This window comes from Denticeps clupeoides, chromosome 1 (assembly GCF_900700375.1).
Source record: "Denticeps clupeoides chromosome 1, fDenClu1.1, whole genome shotgun sequence".
In the NCBI taxonomy this organism is placed as follows: domain Eukaryota; kingdom Metazoa; phylum Chordata; class Actinopteri; order Clupeiformes; family Denticipitidae; genus Denticeps; species Denticeps clupeoides.
The window spans coordinates 4398744-4419494 of NC_041707.1; the positions used below are offsets into that span (position 1 = coordinate 4398744).

A 20751-nucleotide genomic window follows, 5' to 3' on the forward strand; every position below is an offset into this window, starting at 1 on the left:
TATGAGTCACGGCGATGACCGCACAGTGTGCAGACCCGCCCCCCCTTTTAGTGCCGAAGCGAGAGAACGCGAGGAACCTGCGAGATCACGGAGAAGGAAAGCCCTCGCTTGCACCGGGACTGAACAGCGCTGAACTCTACGTGGCACCCGAACCGCCGACGAGAGGCGTGGCTTTCTAAAGATTCCAGCGTTCTGCCGTAATTTGCTCTCCGCTCGGCCTTCCTATCTGCCTAAAATAGAAGCGTTTTCTTTCTTCTCGCTCCTCCTGGACACGGCACCACCTCGCGTCTGACGCTCCGGGGGTCCTTTCCCACAATCCATCAGTGCCCTCAAGGCCCAGCGCCTGACCAAGATCGTCACACGGCGTGACGTGTCGGCATCTAATTACGCCGGTTCTGCTACAACGATGTGTGTTCAACCTTCGCTGAAGTGTTTCTGCATTTCCTGCGAAATTTTTTAAAAATAAAGTAAAAAGAAAAAGCATCGCTTTAGCCCCACACCTCCGCCGCCCTGCGGGCGTGGCCCTAAGAGTTGCAGTTGATTATACCAGACGACCCATTTAATTACATCAGCTCGGAGACGCATGAAATGAGGGGTCGTACATCAACATGCCAGACAAGCCGCAGACAAGCTTGTCTGAAGCTTGCTTGGTGAGACGCAATCACACAAGGGTGACCCTCCTGGTCCCTGTTCCATAAAAGCCACAGGAATCGAAACCTTTTCCACCCCTTTTCCCCCCTGGGAGGGTCAGTTTATCCAGGATTTGAAAGCATCTGTACCACCTGCTAAACAGAGCACCTTCGCCCTTTGGCAACCCATTGAGGGACTGACTCCACTAGACCTCTGAAGGTACGCTGTGGCACCAAGACATCAGAAGTGGTAGTAGTGGTAGTGTGGGTTGGTAACACACTCGCCTATGAACCAGAAGACCCAGGTTCAAAGCCCACTTACTACCATTGTGTCCCTGAGCAAGACACTTAACCTTGAGTGTCTCCAGGGGGACTGTCCCTGTAACTACTGATTGGAAGTCGCTCTGGATTTGGGTGTCTAATAAATGCTGTAAATGTAAAAGGAAGTGGATACTTTAAGTCCAGTAAGTTGATGGTGACTCCATGGGTCAGACACACAACAAATGCTTGATTGGACTTCCAAACCAACATTCCTGCTGCGTTAGGCCGCTGCCATCAGGTAATGCGGTTTGCATGAAGGGGTGTAATCCACGCAAATGCAGGACCCAAGGTTTCCCAGCAGAACACCACCCACACCTTCAAACCACCAGCTTGCCGTCTTCCCTAGGAGAGCAACGATGAAATCTGAATTATTTTTTTTTAATTATCTTTCCTTTCCCACTAGCTGCTGCAGTGAAAGTGATTAGTTGTCACATGTGGTGCACACAAGTGAAATGTGACCCCTGCATTTAACCCATCCCAGAGGGAGCAACAGTCCGATTACAGGTCCACTTCTTTACCGCTAGGTCACCGCTGCCCCCAAATGAGTGTTGCAGCACAACCACATGCCTGTTATCAGCCATTGTTGTATGTAGGGTGCGTTTGGGGTTATAGGTCAGACACACACTGCCCTTCTATCACAGAGTCCTACATGCAAAGCAATCTTTCCTCGGACAGTCAGTCAGATTCTAGTGGGCTGACCAGTCCAGCTCAGCCAGAGGAGGTTTCAGAATGACTGGGTTGTAGTAGCCTAGTGTGTAACACACTCGCCTCTGAACCAGAAGACCCAGGTTCAAACCCCACTTACTACCATTGTGTCCCTGAGCAAGACACTTGACCCTAAGTTGCTCCAGGGGGGGGGACTGTCCCTGTAACTACTAATTGTAAGTCGCTCTGGATAAGATGATCCACTCCAGATGATCCAAAATATGGCAGCTCGTCTCAATCAGCCAAAATACACCCATGTTACACCTCTTCTTACCTCCCTCCACTGGCTCCCGGTAGCTGCTCGCATTGAGTTTAAATCCTTGATGCTTGCCTACAGGGCTGTAAATGGAACTGCGCCCTCCTACATCAACACACTACTACCTAGCTACACTCCTGCACACTCTCTCAGATCTGCAAATGAAAGGAGACTAAAAATTCCTTCTTCACGGGGTCTCCGATTCCAATCATCTCTGTTCTCCGTTGTTGTCCCTGGCTGGTGGAACAACCTGCCTTCCTCCACACGACTAGCCGAGACTACCACCACTTTTAATAAGCAGGTGAAAACCCTCTTGTTCAAAAAATATTACAGACAAATCTAACTCTTACACAAGCACATTGAATAAACAAATACAAAATGTATAAATACATTATAATTTTTATTCGTCTAGCACCTAACAATCTCCGAGCATGCTTCACTGACAAGTCTGAGCCTTATCAGGGCTCTTAGTTTGTAAACTCAATATTCTATAGAAATCGAACGAGAATTGCTGGTGTCTTCCTCTTGTAAGTCGCTTTGGATAAAAGCGTCTGCTAAATAAAGTAAAGTAAATAAGACTGTCTGGTAAATGCTGTAAATGTAAAAGGTCAGGTTGGAGGTTGCATTTTCACGCAAAACAAAAAAAAAAGGCCACACGGAAAAACGGGGCCACGTCGGAGGCGGGCCTGGTCACGACGGCCACACCGCGCTCCTGCATTTATCCTGTTAGCAAAACAAACACAAGGAGCCGTGCTACAGCATGCAACCAGGGTTTTTTTTTTTTTTTTTTTATAGTTGTCGAGTCAACAGTGCTTGTTCCTGACGGAACAGAGTCCCCCTGCCCCCGGCAAAAACACGACAGCCACAACATGGGTCTGGACCGAGACGCTCATTAAACGTTCCCCGGCACCACCCAAGAGAGGACAGGGAATCCTGGTCGAGACGTCAGCGTTTCGGGGAAGACGTAAAACGTCTGAACAGTCTGTCTGTACTTTTACCCTCCCGAAATGGAGAAGTTTTTCCAGGAGGAAAAAAAAAAAAAAAAATGCCGAAGCAGGGGAAGGAAAGGAGGGAGGAAAAGGGAGAGTGTGGCAGAGGGAAAGGGAGAAGAAAGGTCCACCCATCCCTCCGACCCGGCGCTCCAGCTCAGCTGTATGGAATGTGCTGGCATACCTCAGGCCCGGCAGAAGAATGTGCAGTTTCCGACTCGGGCGGGCTGCATCCGAAACGACGGCGCTGGTTAGACATTTTTTCTCTTTGAGATCAGCCGCCCCCCTGGCCAGAACGATAACACTTCCTTAAACGGACTCCCCGAATTTAACACGCACAGCGGAATCAGGGTTGGAGTAGCTCATCGCGGGCGTGGTAGTAGCCTAGTGGGTAACACACTCGCCTATAAACCAGAAGACCCGGGTTCGAATCCCACGTACTACCATTGTGTCCCTGAGCAAGACACTTAACCCTAAATTGCTCCAGGGGGGGACTGTCCCTGTAACTACTCTCTGGATAAGGGCGTCTGATAAATGCTGTAAATGTAAATAAACATGATATAGAAAAAAAATCTCATAATTCTTCCTAAGGCAAAGCATTATGGATAGACGACTACCCAGTACTGATGAACACTTAAAACTCTCTATTGAACACTATATTTTAATTTCTGCCAGGCGGCATTGATGTTAAAAGCCCATCAAATGAGAAATTTGCAGGACATTTGAGGACAGCACTGCATCCCCGTTATTGTCTACAACATGTCCATCTCTGAGAAAGCCCACTGATACCGTGGAAGAAGTCACAGCTGGTGGGCATCGTACCCTCTTACCACCCGGATCTGCACTTCGCCACCATTGGTGGGCAGTAATGGCCTAGCGGATAAGGAAGCGCCCTCGTAATCAGAAGGTTGCCGGTTCAAATCCCGAGCCGTCCCAGGCCACTGAGCAAAGCCCCCCCCCCCCACTCCTCCCCCTAGGTGAGCGTTAAAAGCAGAGGACACATTTCGCTGTGTGCTGTGCTGCAGTGCATCACAATGACAATCACTTCACGTTCACATATTTATGTGAGCATATTTCATTAAAACATCCAAATCCACCTTCAGCCATTTTCACACATCATACTGAACTAGATGCCACACCGAGGAGCTGTACGGTGCAGCGTGAAATGTGCGAAAGCTGCAAGTAACCTCGCCACCCGCCACCTTCTGCCGTGAACTTCCAGCATCGTGTCCTGCCTCCAGCGCCATAGAGAATACCAACATTCATCTGCCAGTAAAACTCGGTTTACTTTTAGATGCACCCGTGTCCGCTTCTCGCGTTGAAGCAGGAAACTCTCTCCTAATTTCGAACGCTTTGGAGATCTTACTCGAGGGGGCATTGCACGTACACGCGTATAAACTACAAAACACGCGTGCGTGTCCGTGTGTGCGCCTGCTCTTCCTTGAGTTCCATTTATATATTCGTGACCTCTAATCCCGCCCCGGGTCGGAAATAGTGGCGTAGGCTGACTGTCTATTCAGCTCGGCTGGTGGGACAACAGGCTGGGAAACACCTGCCTCTGTCAGTAGCGGCCGCCGTCAGGCCGGCACCATTGTTCGCCGCAGATGATGGCCTGGCGCGTTTCTCTCTCTCTCTCGGCTCTCGGGATCTTCCGCAGGAAGTGCATCGCAGGGGCGCATCTGTTCGCTTAAACAAAAAAAAAAAAAAAAAAAAACGTAGCAGAACCGAGACACGCAGGGGCGTCGCTGTCTCAGAGATTCATCGGAAACGAACAACGGCGGTCGGTATAAGGCTGTAGGCCACGACACAAGGCATTCGCTTACTAAGTGTGTTCAGAGGTTGGCGCTTTCGGGCCACCGTCCATACGAGAAGGCTACTAGCTTACTACCATTGTGTCCCTGAGCAAGACACTTAACCCTAAGTCGCCCCAGGGGGGACTGTCCCTGTAAATATTGATTGTAAGTCGCTCTGGATAAGGGCGTCTGATAAATGCTGTAAATGTAAATGTAGAAAAAAATAAGTGTGTTTTGGCCGAACGCTGTTTTAACCCCCTCCACGCCTGTAGGTGGCGCTGTAACTGCCCGCTCTCCTTGTTTGGCGTCTAGTTCGTTGTTCTCCAGCCTTGCCTTCTCATTTGAAATGTTCACCGTAGAAAGAGGATTTCACGTAGTTGATGCAGCTGTTGCATGCTAGACCCTCTCCTACGAACCAGAAGTCCCAGGTTCAAACCCTACTTACTACCATCGTGTCCCTGAGCAAGACGCTTAACCCTGAGCGACCCTGTACCTACTGGTTGAAAAATCGCTCTGGACAAGGGTGTCTGATAAATGCCGTAAATGTAAATATGTATGATGCATGTGGGGTTATAGGTCAGGTTGGAGGAAAATAGCCACTTCGCAGTCCACACGGAAAAGAGAAATTCACTCTAAAACAAGTTTTAGAAAATAACCGTTCTGGGTCGCATGAAACACCGCTTTGGACGTTGATGCAATCCCAGATTGGAAATAAATTTCCCCATCGTACGTAAAACCGTTCTCATGTGGACAGGCTCTTGAATACTAAAAAGCAGACTCCAACCCACTGCAAGCTTCTCTCAACAAGTGTGTAATAGAACCATTGGTGGGAATCAAGTATGTTGCACCGGTTTCACCATGATCTTAATCTTTCATATAAAATAAAAAAAATGTTAAAAGTATTTTTATTATAAGAGATGACCGAAGGCAGGTTAAACCAGAAAATGTTGACAGGCTGGTTTTCATTGTCAAAAATCTGATAGCCTTGCGTGCTTAACGTTTGTAGAAAGTGCAATAAAAATGTGTTTTTACCTAAAACAACAAATAATCGTGATTAGAATACTGATAACAATAACCGTGATTAGCATTTTGGCCATTATCGTTCAGCCCTACTAAAATATATTATTTCTGAATAAACAAATAATTTACAATGATTTAAAAAACCTTTGCTCTCTGTTAACATGTAAGAAACTTCCACAATGAAAACTATCTGACAGTCACCAGGCCAAAATGCTCCTATGCTGTTATTGCAACATGCGCATTCATAGTTGGATCATTTCCGCCAGTCATCTGCATCATAATTAAAATGTATTTTACGCACATCTTCCATTATTTGCTCATATGTTGAAATAAAGGTCTGTCTGTTTTCCAACGGTCTACGGATCGACATATTTGGAGATAATCACCAGGTCCTAATCCAGCCCAGCGAGCAATAAAATCTAATCGATGGTAATTGCAATATTAACTCAAAATAAACCATGTGCATCTACTCCTGGCAAGGCCTGCTGTCCTGCACCGGGGCTTTTTTAGTTCTTTTGTTCAGTCCCATCCATGTGTCAGTTTAAGGGTGGTAGTAGCCTAGTGGGTAACACACTTGCATATGAACCAGAAGACCCGGGTTCGAATCCCACTAACCACCACTGTGTCCCTGAGCAAGACACTTAACCCTAAATTGCTCCAGGGAGACTGTCCCTGTAAAATACTGATTGTAAGTCGCTCTGGATAAGGGCGTCTGATAAATGCTGTAAATGTAAGGGGAGACAAATGGCCCCGGCGCTGGCAGGAAGTGGCGCGGTGACTGGGCGAGCGGCGTCCGGGTTTGGAGGCTACCTGCGGAGGCTCCAGGGGTCGTGTGTGAGCGCGGCTCAGAATGTCGCAGTCGGAACCATCCTCGGAATGCGAGCTCCGGGTCGGAGGATTTCAGAGTCTGCAGGTCTATTTAAGGAAGTGGCCAGGGCCCGGCATTGCTGCGGCCCCTCTCCTCGTCTGCAGGAGAATGAGAATCGTGTTCCTCTGTGGAAGAAGTCTTCATTTCTCTACCTGCTGCGGTTCTTCCACGAAAAACATATGTTTTTTTTTTTTTTTTTTTATAAAAAGGTCAAGAAGAAATAAACCAAAAAAAAAAAAAAAATGGTACATTGCATGAATCTGTGACAAACGTTCAAAATGCTTCATGCACTCGTCTCCTGAATGAAAAAAGGAACGTGTAAGGTAAAGAATCGTGACCGTCTGCAGCAGCCAAGGTGCGTGCGACTGTAACCGAACCGGTCGGACTGAAAAAAACGAGAAGGCGAACAGAAGGCGAAGCGCATCTGCGCCTGCATTTCCCCTTCGTTCCGAGGTGTCCGTTTATGTAAACCACAGAACAATGGGACCGCGGGGTGGCCGTTGCTATTTGCAGAGGGGAGGAGGAGAAGGAGCTGGTTTGGGCAGGAAGTTCTCCCAGAAAGAAACCATCCCCCATTCCCAGATGTGGCGAGCAGGTCGAGACGTGACGGTACAGGAAATATCCGGCTGGAAGCTCATTACGCCGTGTAAAAGAAAAGTAAAGTAAAGCTGCTGCTAAGTCACTCGAGGTCTACACCAGGTCCATGCAAGATCAATCCATGGTCCAGCTGAAGGCATGTGCCACATATAACCGCAGCTGGGCCGACGACTGCATTCACAAGATGGGAATTCATATAAAACATTTTCATTCCAGCGTCCCACTTCTCAGGGATCAGACAGAGGAAGAGACCACGGTGTGATAAAGAAACCCGTCAACGTGCACTTCAGGCAAAGAAAGCGGCGGTCGCCAGACCTTCTAACACCATGCAAATGAAGGGACTAACCTGATCAAGTGCATTTTTAACCATAAAACGTATGAAACAGTCTTTACATAAGGCTAAACTAATTCATATGGATCCATTATTATTTACATTTACTGCACAAACAATATTTTTCCGTCTTTTTTCCCCCCAAAGAGGCGATTATTTGTCCATTTTCCAGTCTGACCTGTTCTACGGACTGTTGTGAAAGTGCTCGGGTGGGCGTGTGATTTGCTACATCTACACACGATAGGTCATCTTCCTGTTTCATCCCAGTGCAAACCAGGCTTAATCCATGATTGGCCCTACTGCAACTAAACTTTTTTTTTTTTAAATTTATACAGTCCAGGCCAAAGGTTTGGACACACCTTCTCATTCAATGTGTTTTCTTTATTTTCATGACCATTTACGTTGGTAGATTCTCACTGAAGGCATCAGAACTATGAATGAACACATGTGGAGTTATGTACTCAACAAAAAGTGGAGACCTGGCCTCCACAGTCACCGGACCTGAACCCAGTCGAGATGGTTTGGGGTGAGCTGGACCAAGTGCTAAACGCCTCTGGGAACTCCTTCAAGACTGTTGGAAAAGCATTTCAGGTGACGACCTCTTGAAGCTCATCGAGAGAATGCCAAGAGTGTGCAAAGCAGTAATCAGAGCAAAGAAACTAGAATATAAAACATGTTTTCACTTATTTCACCTTTTTTTGTTAAGTACAGAACTCCACACGTGTTCATTCATAGTTTTGATGCCTTCAGTGAGAATCTACCAACGTAAATGGTCATGAAAAGAAAGAAAACACATTGAATGAGGTGTCCAAACTTCTGGCCTGTGCTGTGTATATATATATGGAAGGCACCAGGACAGACGCCCAGGGAATAGCGGGCAAGGGATGTCACCTTGCTCAAGGGATCTGAGTGACACTTTTGAAACTGCTTCCTTGCCCGCCAGGCCACTGCTGGCCCGACTCCGAGTGTCCGCGACAGACAAACCGGGCTACGTAAAGTGTATGTGAAGGGAAATGTGAAAACAAGGGACACAGACAGCGTAAGAATTAAGGACTCACAGCGGACATTCACACCAGCCTTCTCGACATTATTATCTCACCACAATCCAGATAAATCGGTGTTTCAGAGCCAGGGAAGCACACAAAAAAAATAAATCTAATTTGATCTACCATTTAGAGGGAACCCCTAGGGCAAAACAGAAGTTCATGAGGTCAAACCTTCTGACCTTCTAGAAACCAGAAGGTCAAAGTATCAAAGCAGCCGAGTCAAAGCCACCTCTTCACCTGCTCGGTCACTGTAAAAGCAAGCCCTACATCTCAGAATCATTAAATGGACAAAATGTCCAACGCGTCCAACCCGAATCACCGAGCAGCAGAGCCGGGCGCGCCCCTCATCTCTGTCTTTAGCCGTGAAAGCTGCGGAATCGCGCTGGACCGCGTTCGGCGTGCCGGCCCCATAATTCCCGAGCTACAGGTTTCCGCTGTTGTCCTCGGGACACGCCTGATGGAACGAGTCCCGCATCTCGCTGACGGGCCTTGACTCATCTGCTGATGTCAGGCCAGATCAGCACAAAAGCATTCAGGATGAAGATGCACACGCTGTGTGTGAGTGTGTGTGTGTGTGTGGTGACACAAAACACCTTCATTTACAGAAAGTGCACGAGTGAAACTGTCCAACAATGTGTGTGTTTATTTTAATGAGCGCGGTCCCAGCCCCACCCATCCCGGGTTTTACGGCACCTGCAAATTTGCATCTGGATTCGTCCCAAATTTGCCCGCGACTCCCGACTGCGTGCAGCGTGAGACTCGGCGTCTCACGACCGTCCGCGCCCTGCCGCCCCGGGGAACTGTGGTCCAAACGATTCATAATTAAAGAGCCATTATTCACTCCTCCGTACGAATGGCCGGAATACGGCGGCGTTTTGCGGGTCCACGCGTCGAGAAGCCGTACTTAACGTGGCCGAGCAAGCGGCTGGAACCGCGGTCCGAGACCCACACGTCACCGAACGTTTCTTAACGCCTGGAACCGGTCCGCAGCGTCCGGCTACGACGCCCTTCCCCGCCAATCCAGAGCACCCTTCGTAGCTTCCAGTCTCGTAGGCGCACGGCGGTACCAAACTGGGACCAAACAAAGCGACACGTTCAAACGGCAAAGCAAGAATAGTTAGTGCTCGATTCAAAACTTTGTCAGATTCCCTTTCCCGAGGCTCCAGGCGATGTCCCGGGAACACGGGAGCCGAGGGCCAGCTTCCCGGCTTTCTTTCCGGCCGAAGCCAGAACGTGGGGGGGGGGGCGTGTCCGCGGAATTCTCCAACCGATCAGGATAAACCGAGCTTCCATTTCCTGAGAACCTGACTGAAATGAAAATAAGCGCAGCGTGCCCAATGATATCTGTACGTCGGGCATTTTTATCAGGATTGGACAATTTAACGGCCAAAAATGACTCTACTGTGGTATAATATGGTGGCCTATCCCGGTTCGAATCCCGATCCGCCAAGGTGCCACTGAGGTGCCACTGAGCAAAGCACCGTCCCCACACACTGCTCCCCGGGCGCCTGTCATGGCTGCCCACTGCTCACTCAGGGTGATGGGTTAAATACAAGGACACATTTCACTGTGTGCACCGTGTGCTGTGCATCGCAATGACAATCACTTCACTTCTCTATTTCCTTAGTCCGAATTAGAAATTCCTACTAATTGGGTAAAAATCAAGTTCCAGATGCATTTTTTTTTTTTTTTTTTTTTTTTAAATGTGCGGGTTCATAATTTACGGTGATTTATTTAAGAAGAAGAAGAAGAAGAAGAAGAAGGAGGAGGAGGAGGAGGAGGAGGAGGGGGGGGGAAGCAGCAGAATGAAGTCAGTCATTCATAACAACAGTGGCCCTCCTGTCTGTGCCCGGCCCCGCCCCGCCCCACCCCTCACACTCTGCCTATGGAGTCGGGGTGGGGGTGGAGGGCCGGCGTTCCGACAGGACGATCCGTCTCCTTCACAATGCTCAGAGGGAAACTTTTTTTTTTTTATGATGCCGAGAAGAGCAACAAAACAAGTTGCATGACTTGGGGCCGCGGAACAAGGCGGCTTCTTTCCAGAAGGAAATAAGTGGGTCATCGTGAATTCCTTTCATTTGTACGGTTCTTTTCCAAACAGTCGCGTCTTCGGCGACGGCCGCTTCGCTTTCACAAACGTGCGGGGTACGTCTAGATCACGAAACAGAGGTCACGTGAAGCAGAGGTCGTGGCCTAGCGGGTAACACACTCGCCTACGAACCAGGAGGCCCAGGTCCGAACCCCACTTACTACCATCGTGTCCCTGAGCAGGACACTTAACCCTGACTGTCCCCTGTCACTACTGGTTGTAAGACGCTCTGGACAAGGGCGTCTGATTGATGCAATAATTATTCGGCAAGTACTGAAAAGTTCTCTCGAGGAGATGAACGCTGCCAGGGAAAAGCTTGACCGCCTGCTGCCCTCCGGTTCGGGACCCGTCGCCGCGGGGCCCAAGTTCCGGTGTCATCGGGCGTGGTCCGCTTAACAAACTTTGTAGTAAAAAGTTTGTCCGTCTAGCACAAAACGTGGTGCTCTGGCACCATCACCATCACCGTCTAGAGCACCTGTGGTGATGATGATGATGATGATGATGCAGCATGTACAGAGAGGCACAGCGGCAAAACGAGCATCTAATTAACGACACGAAAACACGGATCGATGAAACGCACCGGACCACAGGTCCGTCTCGAAGGGGCCGGTGCCAGAAACCCCGACCCGACCGGGCTCATCACCAGCGACAGGATCCAGTACACGGCGCGTGGTACTAACGGGCGGGACCGACCTGGGTTGTTGGCTTCCCGCTCCAGAACGTGCAGCTCGGCGCAGTCCGCCAGCGAGTGCTCCAGGCAGAGCTGCAGGAACCGGGCCTGGGTCCGGCTGACCCGCTTCAGCAGCGACAGCAGCGCCACGGTCTGCTCGCACTCGTTCCAGCCCTTGAACCAGCTCGCCAGGACGCCCACCTGGTCGCGAAACATCATGGTCCGGGGGGACGGGACGGTGGGATCGGGATCAGAACGTCCTGGTCGCGGTTTCCCGAACGTTCCCCTCGTTACGCCGCGCCGAGGGGTCGCGTCACTCCACCATCGCCGGCGTGGGGGCGAGGCCCCGGGCGTCGGGCTGAGCGAGGCGTGGTCGGAGTGGGGTGGCTCTGCAGGGTGTCACACCAGGGTTCCGCCGGGTGGCATTTTCCACAGGGGAGTCCTTGGACCTGCAGGACACAAACACGATTAGGAACGAGCATCAACACACACACACACACACACACACAACACACACACACACACACATAGCTCCTCACAATATCCTCCCGAAATTTAATGCGACATTGGCCTGTTGATCCCCCCCCCCCCCCCCCCCCCCCCACCGATCCGCAGTGGCGCATCAACGCTCCGGACCAAAAATAAAACTGGAATTCCGGGAATCTGCCGCATTGGCCGCCTTTCCAGAGCCGCCGCCGCCGCCGCCAACTTACCGGGAAGGCGCGGGCGCAGCGCGGTCGTCGCCGAGCGGGATCGAGGGGAGCGGAGCGCCGTTGCCGAATAAAAGCCCACCCCGCTCCGCACGTTCCCAAAGCGGCGGAGAGACGCGAAGAAAAAAAGAGAGGGGGGAGAAAACGCCGCGCGAAGGAGGAGGAGGAGGAGAAGAAGAAGAAGAAGAAGAAGAAGAAACCGCCGCCGCTTACGTTACACGTACACGCGTCTCCAGTCGTCGACGAGCTGAGAGAAAAAAAAAATTTAAATAAAATAAAATAATAAGAATAAAAACCGGGTGCGGCGCGTCGCTGTCGCCCTTCTGCTCGTTTGAGAAGAAGAAAAAAAAAAAAAAAAAAAAAAAGTGTGGGTTCCGGCGGGATCGGGAGCCCCGTTACTCCGGGTCAGCCCGCTCTGCCATCTTGGCCGAGTTCTCTCCGCCCCGCGGCCGCCCGCCGCGCCGCTTCCCACATGCTAGTGATTAACGCGGGGGCCATTACGTCAGGGGGGCACGGAAATAGGAGGGACGGGCCCGAGGGTTGGGGGGGTCCGGGGCCGGATCACGTTGACCCCCCCCCCCCGGGCCCCAGTCCGTGGACGGGAGGGGCGGCCAAGTTCGGGAGAAAGTTCCACGGGCGGCCGCGTAAAAATAAATAAATAAATAAATAAATAAATAAAAAAAACTCCGCGTTTCCCCGCGACGGTAACCGCGTCCCGCACGTTTTTTTTTTTTTTTTTTTTTGGGGGGGGGGGTCGGTCCACTCACGCCGCATTCCGTCCTGTCGCGGGCGAACCACCCCGGGCCGCCTCGTCGTCCGCGGCTTTTTTTTTTTTTTTTTTTTTTTTTTTTTTGTGAAGGAAATTCCTGACGTCGCGTTGGACGGGAGGAAAGTCGGCGACGGAAAGACGGTTGATTTTTTTTTTTTTAAGAAAGTAAGTTCATTAAGAGCCACTCGATGCGACCGGCTCGTGCCGATATGGCGACCGTTTCATACATTTTTTTTTTTTTTTTTTTTTTTAACACAACCGCACGGTCACGGCGGGCGAATTTGCACGCCGTCGAGCCGCTGGCGACACCTCGCGGGCGGGGACGCGGCGACATGGACGTTTAGACCCGAGCGTGTGGCAGGTCATGTGCGCCAAATGCGCTGAATACGGACGCTTCTACCTCGGCACGCTGCTGAACCAGCTGATTAGGGCACTAAAGCCATTAGTTTTGGCCTGTTAACATTTTATGACAATTCAGTAGATTAGATTCAACTTTATTGTCATTACACATGTACAAGTACACGGCAACGAAATGTAGTTTAGGTCTAACCAGAAGTGCAATAAGCAGCAAGTGCAGGTTACAGTTCAAATAAGTTATGTATATACATAAAGTGATGTGCAGGAGATGGAAAATAAGTATGAACATATTTACAAAAGTAAAAGTCAGTGCAATGATTATGTGCAAAAATGGGTACAGTGAACAAAGGGGTACAATGGAGTTATGTACTTAACAAAAAAGCTGAAATAACATGTTTTATGTTCTAGTTTCTTTGCTCTGATTACTGCTTTGCACACTCTTGGCATTTTCTCGATGAGCTTCAAGAGGTCGTCACCTGAAATGCTTCTCCAACAGTCTTGGAAGGTCTTGTTGGTCCAGCTCACCCCAAACCATCTGGATTGGGTTCAGGTCCGGTGACTGTGGAGGCCAGGTCTCCACTTTTTGTTAAGTACATAACTCCACATGTGTTCATTCATAGTTTTGATGCCTTCAGTGAGAATCTACCAAAGTAAATGGTCATGAAAATAAAGAAAACACATTGAATGGGAAGGTGTGTCCAAACTTTTGGCCTGTACTGTATATGCAATGTTCAGTATAAACATAACAAGGCAGGGTATCAGAGACAACAGCTCCGAGCCTGAGTATTCGTTCAATCAACGCGTATACCAGGATACATAAGGCCCTGAGTAGTGGGGCACAGATTACGCAAGAAATCATGGAGACAGACAGAAAGAAGCTGCGTCCAGTGTATTTCATAACGTCTATAATAAAAATGATAATGGCAGCAAATATCGATTACAAAACATTTTGCACAAAAATAGCTGACAGTCAATGCGTGAATGTCAATTTAAGAATTGATCTAGAGTTTTCCACCAATATAACACGTTAATACATAATATAATATAATCATGCGTTGTCCTGATCCTGATGCAGATGTGGAATTCCTCTTTGATGAATCTTGTGGGTCTATGACCTGGGAACAGCACAAATGAGTACAGTAGACTGTAACATTCCTGATTGCCTGACAGATGGCAGCCTTGGACGTGTGTTCAGTATCACCAATATTATATAGAAAGCACCCATTTGCAAAAAAAAACAAAGTGTAACGCAAATAATGTGTACCGTACTGAGAGCCTGTTCGCAACTTGTCTTTCCTACTGTCAGGCTTCCGACAAAGATCTGTAGAAAGTCAGGGTTAGCTAAAGCAAATCTGCTGGGGGGGCCGGTTAGCTTCATGTCATACACCACGATCTGAGCAGTGGTGGCCTAGCAGGTATGGAAACGGACCAGGAGTTGAGAGGTTGCCGGTTCGAATCCCGATCCGCCAAGGTGCCACTGAGCAAAGCACCGTCCCCACACACTGCTCCCCGGGCGCCTGTCATGGTGCCCACTGCTCACTCAGGGTGATGGGTTAAATGCAGACGACAAATTTCACTTTGTGCACCGTGTGCTGTGCTGCTGTGTATCACAAGTGACAATCACTTCACTTATTACTTATGTGTTTCGACACCTTGGTGTAGCCGCACGGGTCAGATGAACCAATAGCCACGCTTCATACTGATGTTTTGTAGAGATTTATTTCTTTATTTTTATAAACAATGAAAACTAAATACAAGAAAACATTGTCCATACTAAACTATTAACATTTTTCACACGGAAGTGTACATCAGTTTTGAAAAGTCTCTGCAATCACACTTTGTTCATATAAGCATGTAAACAACATTACATCAGACAAAATAAACATTGATACAGTGTGCGTCCTTTGGACCACATGTTGGGGCTGATTTTCCCCTCTTCCTCTCTCTGAAGACCCACAATGCAGCACACGCTCTCGACCAAACGCTGAGCATGTGACCAATTACAATTCTGTACAATAAACGCTGCTGTAGAGCGCCGCGGTTTTTGTCCCACCCGGCCCTCCATATAATAAACGCGTACAGCGCCGCTGTTTTTGACACAACCGACCTTCCATATATTAAACATGCTTAGTGACGCGGTTTTTGACACACCCGGCCCTCCATATAATATACATGTACAGCGCCGCGGTTTTTGACGCACCCGGCCCTCCATATAATAAACATGTATATAGCCGTGGATTGTTAACACACCCGGCCCTCCATATAATAAACATGTACAGAGCCGCTGTTTTTGACACACTCGGCCCTCCATATAATAAACGCGTACAGCGCCGCTGTTTTTGACACACTCGGCCCTCCATATAATAAACGCGTACAGCGCCGCTGTTTTTGACACACTCGGCCCTCCATATAATAAACACGTGCAGCGGCTCGTCGGAATGAAACGGCCCGATCGGTCACGTAATTCACGTCGCGCTTCAGCCGCTGGATGATGAATCATGCGGCGATCCCGATATTAGTCCCTTTAGTCGGCGGATGCAGGCGCACCGAAAAGCACAACTGGTCTGTGAGCCCTTCTTGATAATAATAATGGTAATAATGGTAATTAGAGTTATTAGTGAAAGGCGCTTGAGGAACTACGGAATGGCTGGCGGGACAGTCCCCGGTTTGCTGATCCTCTTGCTGATTAACGCGCGAAGGACCCTCGGCAGCTCCGCCGCGAACAGGTGCTTCTGCCAGGTTGGTCACGGCGACGTTCGTGTCGTGCGGCGCCACCCCCGCTCGCGTTCCTCACGCGTTCTGTCCCCGAAGGTCGCCGGGAGCCTGGACGACTGTGCGTGCGACGTGGAGACCATCGACGCGTTCAACAGCGACAAGCTGTTCCCGGGACTCCAGGAGCTGCTGTCGTCAGACTACTTCAGGTTCTACAAGGTGGGTGGGTGGCTGGGTGCCTGGCTTTAAAAGTCCAGCGTCCTTTTTTAACCGGTCCTGTCCCGACGTGGACACCTCACAGCACCTTCTCCCGGCCCGCAGGCGAACCTCAACAAGCCATGTCCCTTCTGGAGGGGGGGACAGCCACTGCGGCCTGCGAGACTGCGCGGTGAAGCCGTGCCCGCCGGTGAGCCCACGTCTCCTTCCGAGCTACCTTTCCTTCTGAATGACGGGTTTTGACGCTGGCCGTCACTTGTGTCCACATGTGTCGTTTGGACCGCTTTGAAGAACGAGGTTCCGGATGGGATCAAGGCCAACAGCCATAAGGTAGTTATAGGACTCCGATCAACCTGTCCCCTGCGGTATTACTGTCTGGACAAACACTCGTGTGTCACATGTCCCTGTCGTGCGAAATTCCAGTAAGAGTACCCACGTTCAAGACTTCGAGACTTTTATTGTCATTGTACAGTTACCTGGACAATGAAACTAGCTGCAAGAAAACAAGATAACATTATAAAAACACTACATACAATATACAATGTATGGGTACAAGAGACATGGGGGGGGGGGGTATATGCAAGGGCATCAAAAATATAATAAATAGGGTGGAAGGGCTTTGGTCAGTAAAAATAAAAAAACATCCATTTGATCACTTGTATTGCTTTGTATATCTTTTCATTACGCTTTATAGGACAGTCTTACACTTTAATCCAGTGACCCTGCTGACGCTTGATGTAGGACAACGATACACGGCTAGCCGATCTATATCGACGTCGGCATGGAAATGCCCACTTTATTTGCTGAAGGTTGCATTTTTGCCTGTGAACGGTGTACTGTGTGTGTGTGTGTGTGTGTGTGTGTGTGTGTGTGTGTGTGTGTGTGTAATTCAGTACTCGTCAGTGGCCAACGAGGACGCGGAGGAATGTGAAAAGGCCGAGAAGCTTGGAGCTGTGAACAGTACTCTCAGGTGATTAAAAAAAAAATTATTAAATATTGGGAGCGGTTCGTTTCAAGTTGTCCGTTGTGCTCTGTTAGTTACATCTCCTCTGGTGAATAAACCTGGGTGGGAGCGTGTAGTGTATGTGCAAACAAGACTGTGTGATTAAGCATTAGTCTCGGGTAAGCCCCGCCCTGATTGACTCTTTTGATTCTGACTCTTTTGATTCTGATCTCACCGTGTTGTGCAGTAAGGAGACCCAGCAGGCCTTGCTCGAGTGGAACCGGCACGACGACGAGGCCGACCGTTTCTGCACGGCTGACGGTAATTCAGCAGAAAGACTTGATTTTCACGTCAGACAAACCGTCGTGTGCGACAAAACGGCCGCGTGTTTTTGTCAGACGAGGATTCTCCCGATTCGGAGTACGTCGACCTGCTGCTGAATCCCGAACGCTTCACCGGATACAAAGGTCCAGAAGCCTGGCAGATTTGGAACAGTATCTATGAAGAAAACTGTTTTAAGTACGACCTGTTCCCCCCTGGTGTTCTAATTAATTTAATTGAATAAATGAATAACAATTAAATGTATTAAATTAGTACTGCTGCCTGCCCACGTTGTCCTTTGCTTTGCCGTTAGACCGCACGCCGTTAAGCGGCCGCTGAATCCCGCGGCAGCGTACAGCGGTGAGTGTGCCTCGGTAATCATAGCTAATAACAGTTACTTCTTTGTAAAATGTGCTTACTGCTTTATTTAACCACTTAAATTCAGGTGCACAGCACTGTATAAAAAAAAAAAAAAAAAATCTCTTTAGGATTAAATTGACGGAGCCTCTTTCATTTCTCCCCCACCTTTGTCAGAAAACGAAGGTAGGTGCTCTTTCAAAGCCATGGCTTGCCTGCTCTGAGAAGGAGATGCTGACGGAAGCTGTGGTTTCAGGGCGAGGCTTCCACAGCTGGCTGCAGGGTGAGTACAGGGACGGGAGGGACACGTCGCCGGCCTTCTCCTCTCCATCAAATTCAAACTTTATTTGTCACATGCACAGTCGTACACGGTATGATATGCGGTGAAATGCTTTTTGCGACTGCTACAGACCACAGTATTGCAAATGTTGCAAGTAAACAATGAACCAATATGCAAATATTGCAAACATAACCAAGTATTACACTTTTACGTCTTTAACATAAAATATGTGTAACTGGTAGGGTGAAGGTGTGCAAATCGATACATTTTTTTTTAAAAAAAGCAGAGATTGTGCAAAGAGAAAAAAGCGCAAAGATTTTGTGCAACGAGTCCAGAGTGATAGAAAGTGAAGCTCCTCCTCATTCTCTCTGTGTTGGACTTCAGGGAGCGAAAGCGCTTCCCTGATCGCAGCAGGGAGAAGAGTCCATTGTTGGGGTGGGTGAGGTCCTTCACTATCTTCCTGGCCCTGGTCCTGCACCGTTTGCTGTAGATGGATTGAAGTTCAGGGAGCTTGGTACGGCTGATGGAACCACCCTCTGTAGGGCTCGCCTGTCCTGCATGGTGCTTTTCCCGAACCAGGTTGAGATGTTTCCCGTCAGGATGCTCTCCATGGTGCAGGAGTAGAAGTTCCTGAGCACCTTGGAGGGCAGTCTGAAGTCTCTCAGGCGTCTGAGGTGGTAGAGAAATGCCGCCGGGCCCTTTTCACCACGGTGCTGATGTGTTGATGTCTCCTCTCTCAGGCCTGTGTGTGGAGAAGCGGGCCTTCTACCGCCTCGTCTCTGGCCTTCACACCAGCATCAACGTGCATCTGAGTGCCAGGTACCTCCTCAGCGGTACGTTTTCTGGATTTCTACAGAAATATGACCCAGAAGAGAAAAGTAGAAAACGCAAGAATAATTTTATCTCCTCGGTTTAACCAGCTTCTCTTCATCTGCTTTGCGTGTCGTATTTTTCAGTCACTTATACATTTATTATTATTATAATTTTTTTTTTTTTTTTTACAGATAGCTGGTATGAGAGGAAGTGGGGCCACAACATTACCGAGTTCCAGCAGCGCTTTGATGAAGAGTTGACCGAAGGCGAGGGCCCGAAGCGGCTGCGCAACCTCTACTTCCTGTACCTGATCGAGCTGCGGGCCCTCGCCAAGGCCCTTCCCTTCTTCCAGCGTCCCTCCTTCCAGCTGTTCACCGGCCGGCCGGAAGAGGACGGCAAAAACAGGCGGCTGCTCGTCGAGCTCCTCCGTGTGGCCAAGTTCGTGAATGACAGTATTTAGCACACATCCGATATGTCTTTCTTTTTTTTAAATTATTATTATTATTATTAAGTAGTGACGTCAGTCACATGTTTTTTGTTGTGGTTATTGCTTCAGATCTTTCCCTCTGCATTTCGATGAAACGTCCCTGTTTGCTGGCAACAGGAAAGAGGCGATGAAACTGAAGGTAAAAAAAAAAACATCGAAGCCATTTCCAGGGCACCGAAGGAGTCGCGTCAGCGTGCTCATAAATGTTCCCTCGTCAACCAACAGGAGGATTTTAAGCTGATGTTCAAGAACATTTCCAGAATCATGGATTGTGTTGGATGCTTCAAGTGCAGACTTTGGGGCAAGCTGCAGGTACTGGGACATTTAGAGCTATTTCCAGCATTTTCTCAAACATTAGCACACAACTGATGTTTTTTTTTTTCCCCCCAATTTATTATTATTGTGTATCACAAGTGACCATCACTTCACTTTCATTTTCATTCAGCAGTGAAATTATATTCATTTACATTTACAGCATTTATCAGACACCCTTATCCAGAGCGACTTACAGTCAGTATTTACAGGGACAGTCCCCCCCTGGAGACACTTAAGGTTAAGTGTCTTGCTCAGGGACACAATGGTAGTAAGTGGGATTTGAACCTGGGTCTTCTGGTTCACAGGCGAGTGTCTTACCCACTAGGCTACTACCACCCTCTATATTCATAATTGGGGTGGTAATAGCCTAGTGGGACAGGGGGGATAAGGCCGTCTGGTAAATTCTGTAAATGTAATCTAAATAATTTCTCTGTTCATTGGGGTGTGCACGTTTCCAGTTGTTCAAATTTGATCATTTTACATATCGTCGTCTGAATCAGCAGCTCTTGCTTCGTTTCAGACGCAGGGTCTTGGCACGGCCCTGAAGATCCTGTTCTCGGAGCAGCAGATCGAGAACCTTCCCCGGTCACAGGGAACCCGCGGAACGTTCCAGCTGAGCCGCCAAGAGATCGTGGCTCTTTTCAATGCCTTTGGGAGGTGAGAGCAGACCCATCGACCTCTGATAATTAGAATAAAAAAAATAAAAAATTGTCTTTGTTTTACGCCCTTTCAGAATCTCGACGAGCGTGAGGGAGCTGCAGAACTTCCGGAGGCTGCTAGCAGAGGTCCATTAATTACAGAGAAGACCAAGATTTTCCTGGAAAATGTGGCTGTAAATGGCACCGTAACCAGTGTCACCTATTTGTCTTGGTGAGTTGTGGAAAGGCAAACGTTTTACCCGGGATTAGAGAGTGCAGATTGTAATACATATTTTTTATGCAGATGAATAAATAAAGTTTGTCACAACTATGATGTCTGTTACTCAGAACGTCCTAAAGGTAAAAACAACAATCGTGTGAGTTCAACACAGCTCTGGATCAGTCTCCGCTGCTTGCGGGCATCAGATTCCACCACAGCAAATTCACTTAAAGCTCAGGGTTCAGCCAAGGAACAGAAAACAGAAGTGGGTCACGTCAAACAGAACCTTTTTTGTGAAG

General features: G+C 48.8%; 2 protein-coding genes across 5 annotated transcripts in view; one reads left to right on the forward strand and one right to left on the reverse strand.

The window, feature by feature from the left end:
* samd4a (sterile alpha motif domain containing 4A) overlaps positions 1-12386 on the reverse strand; it is a 28210-nt gene extending 15824 nt beyond the window's left edge. For 2 of the 4 annotated variants that reach the window (XM_028994557.1, XM_028994583.1), the window contains exons 1-2: positions 12238-12386; positions 11338-11763 (exon numbers count right to left, since the gene is read on the reverse strand). In XM_028994557.1, coding sequence (XP_028850390.1) covers positions 11338-11533 — 196 coding nt within the window. In that variant the 5' untranslated portion in view covers positions 11534-11763; positions 12238-12386. Of the gene's footprint in view, positions 1-11337; positions 11764-11841; positions 11857-12027; positions 12166-12237 lie in introns of those variants that run through there. The other 2 variants (XM_028994566.1, XM_028994573.1) reach the window with 2 other exon arrangements.
* A 3145-nt stretch (positions 12387-15531) lies between these two features.
* ero1a (endoplasmic reticulum oxidoreductase 1 alpha) lies at positions 15532-20563 on the forward strand. The gene is given in 17 exon segments (XM_029002107.1): positions 15532-15889; positions 15962-16081; positions 16184-16216; positions 16218-16268; positions 16370-16408; positions 16972-17048; positions 17269-17342; positions 17420-17540; positions 17656-17702; positions 17877-17885; positions 17956-17982; positions 18720-18812; positions 18984-19230; positions 19349-19418; positions 19505-19591; positions 20115-20251; positions 20328-20563. Coding segments are annotated over 17 exon segments (1497 nt in total). The 5' UTR covers positions 15532-15685; the 3' UTR covers positions 20389-20563.
* Positions 20564-20751: the final 188 nt, after the last annotated feature.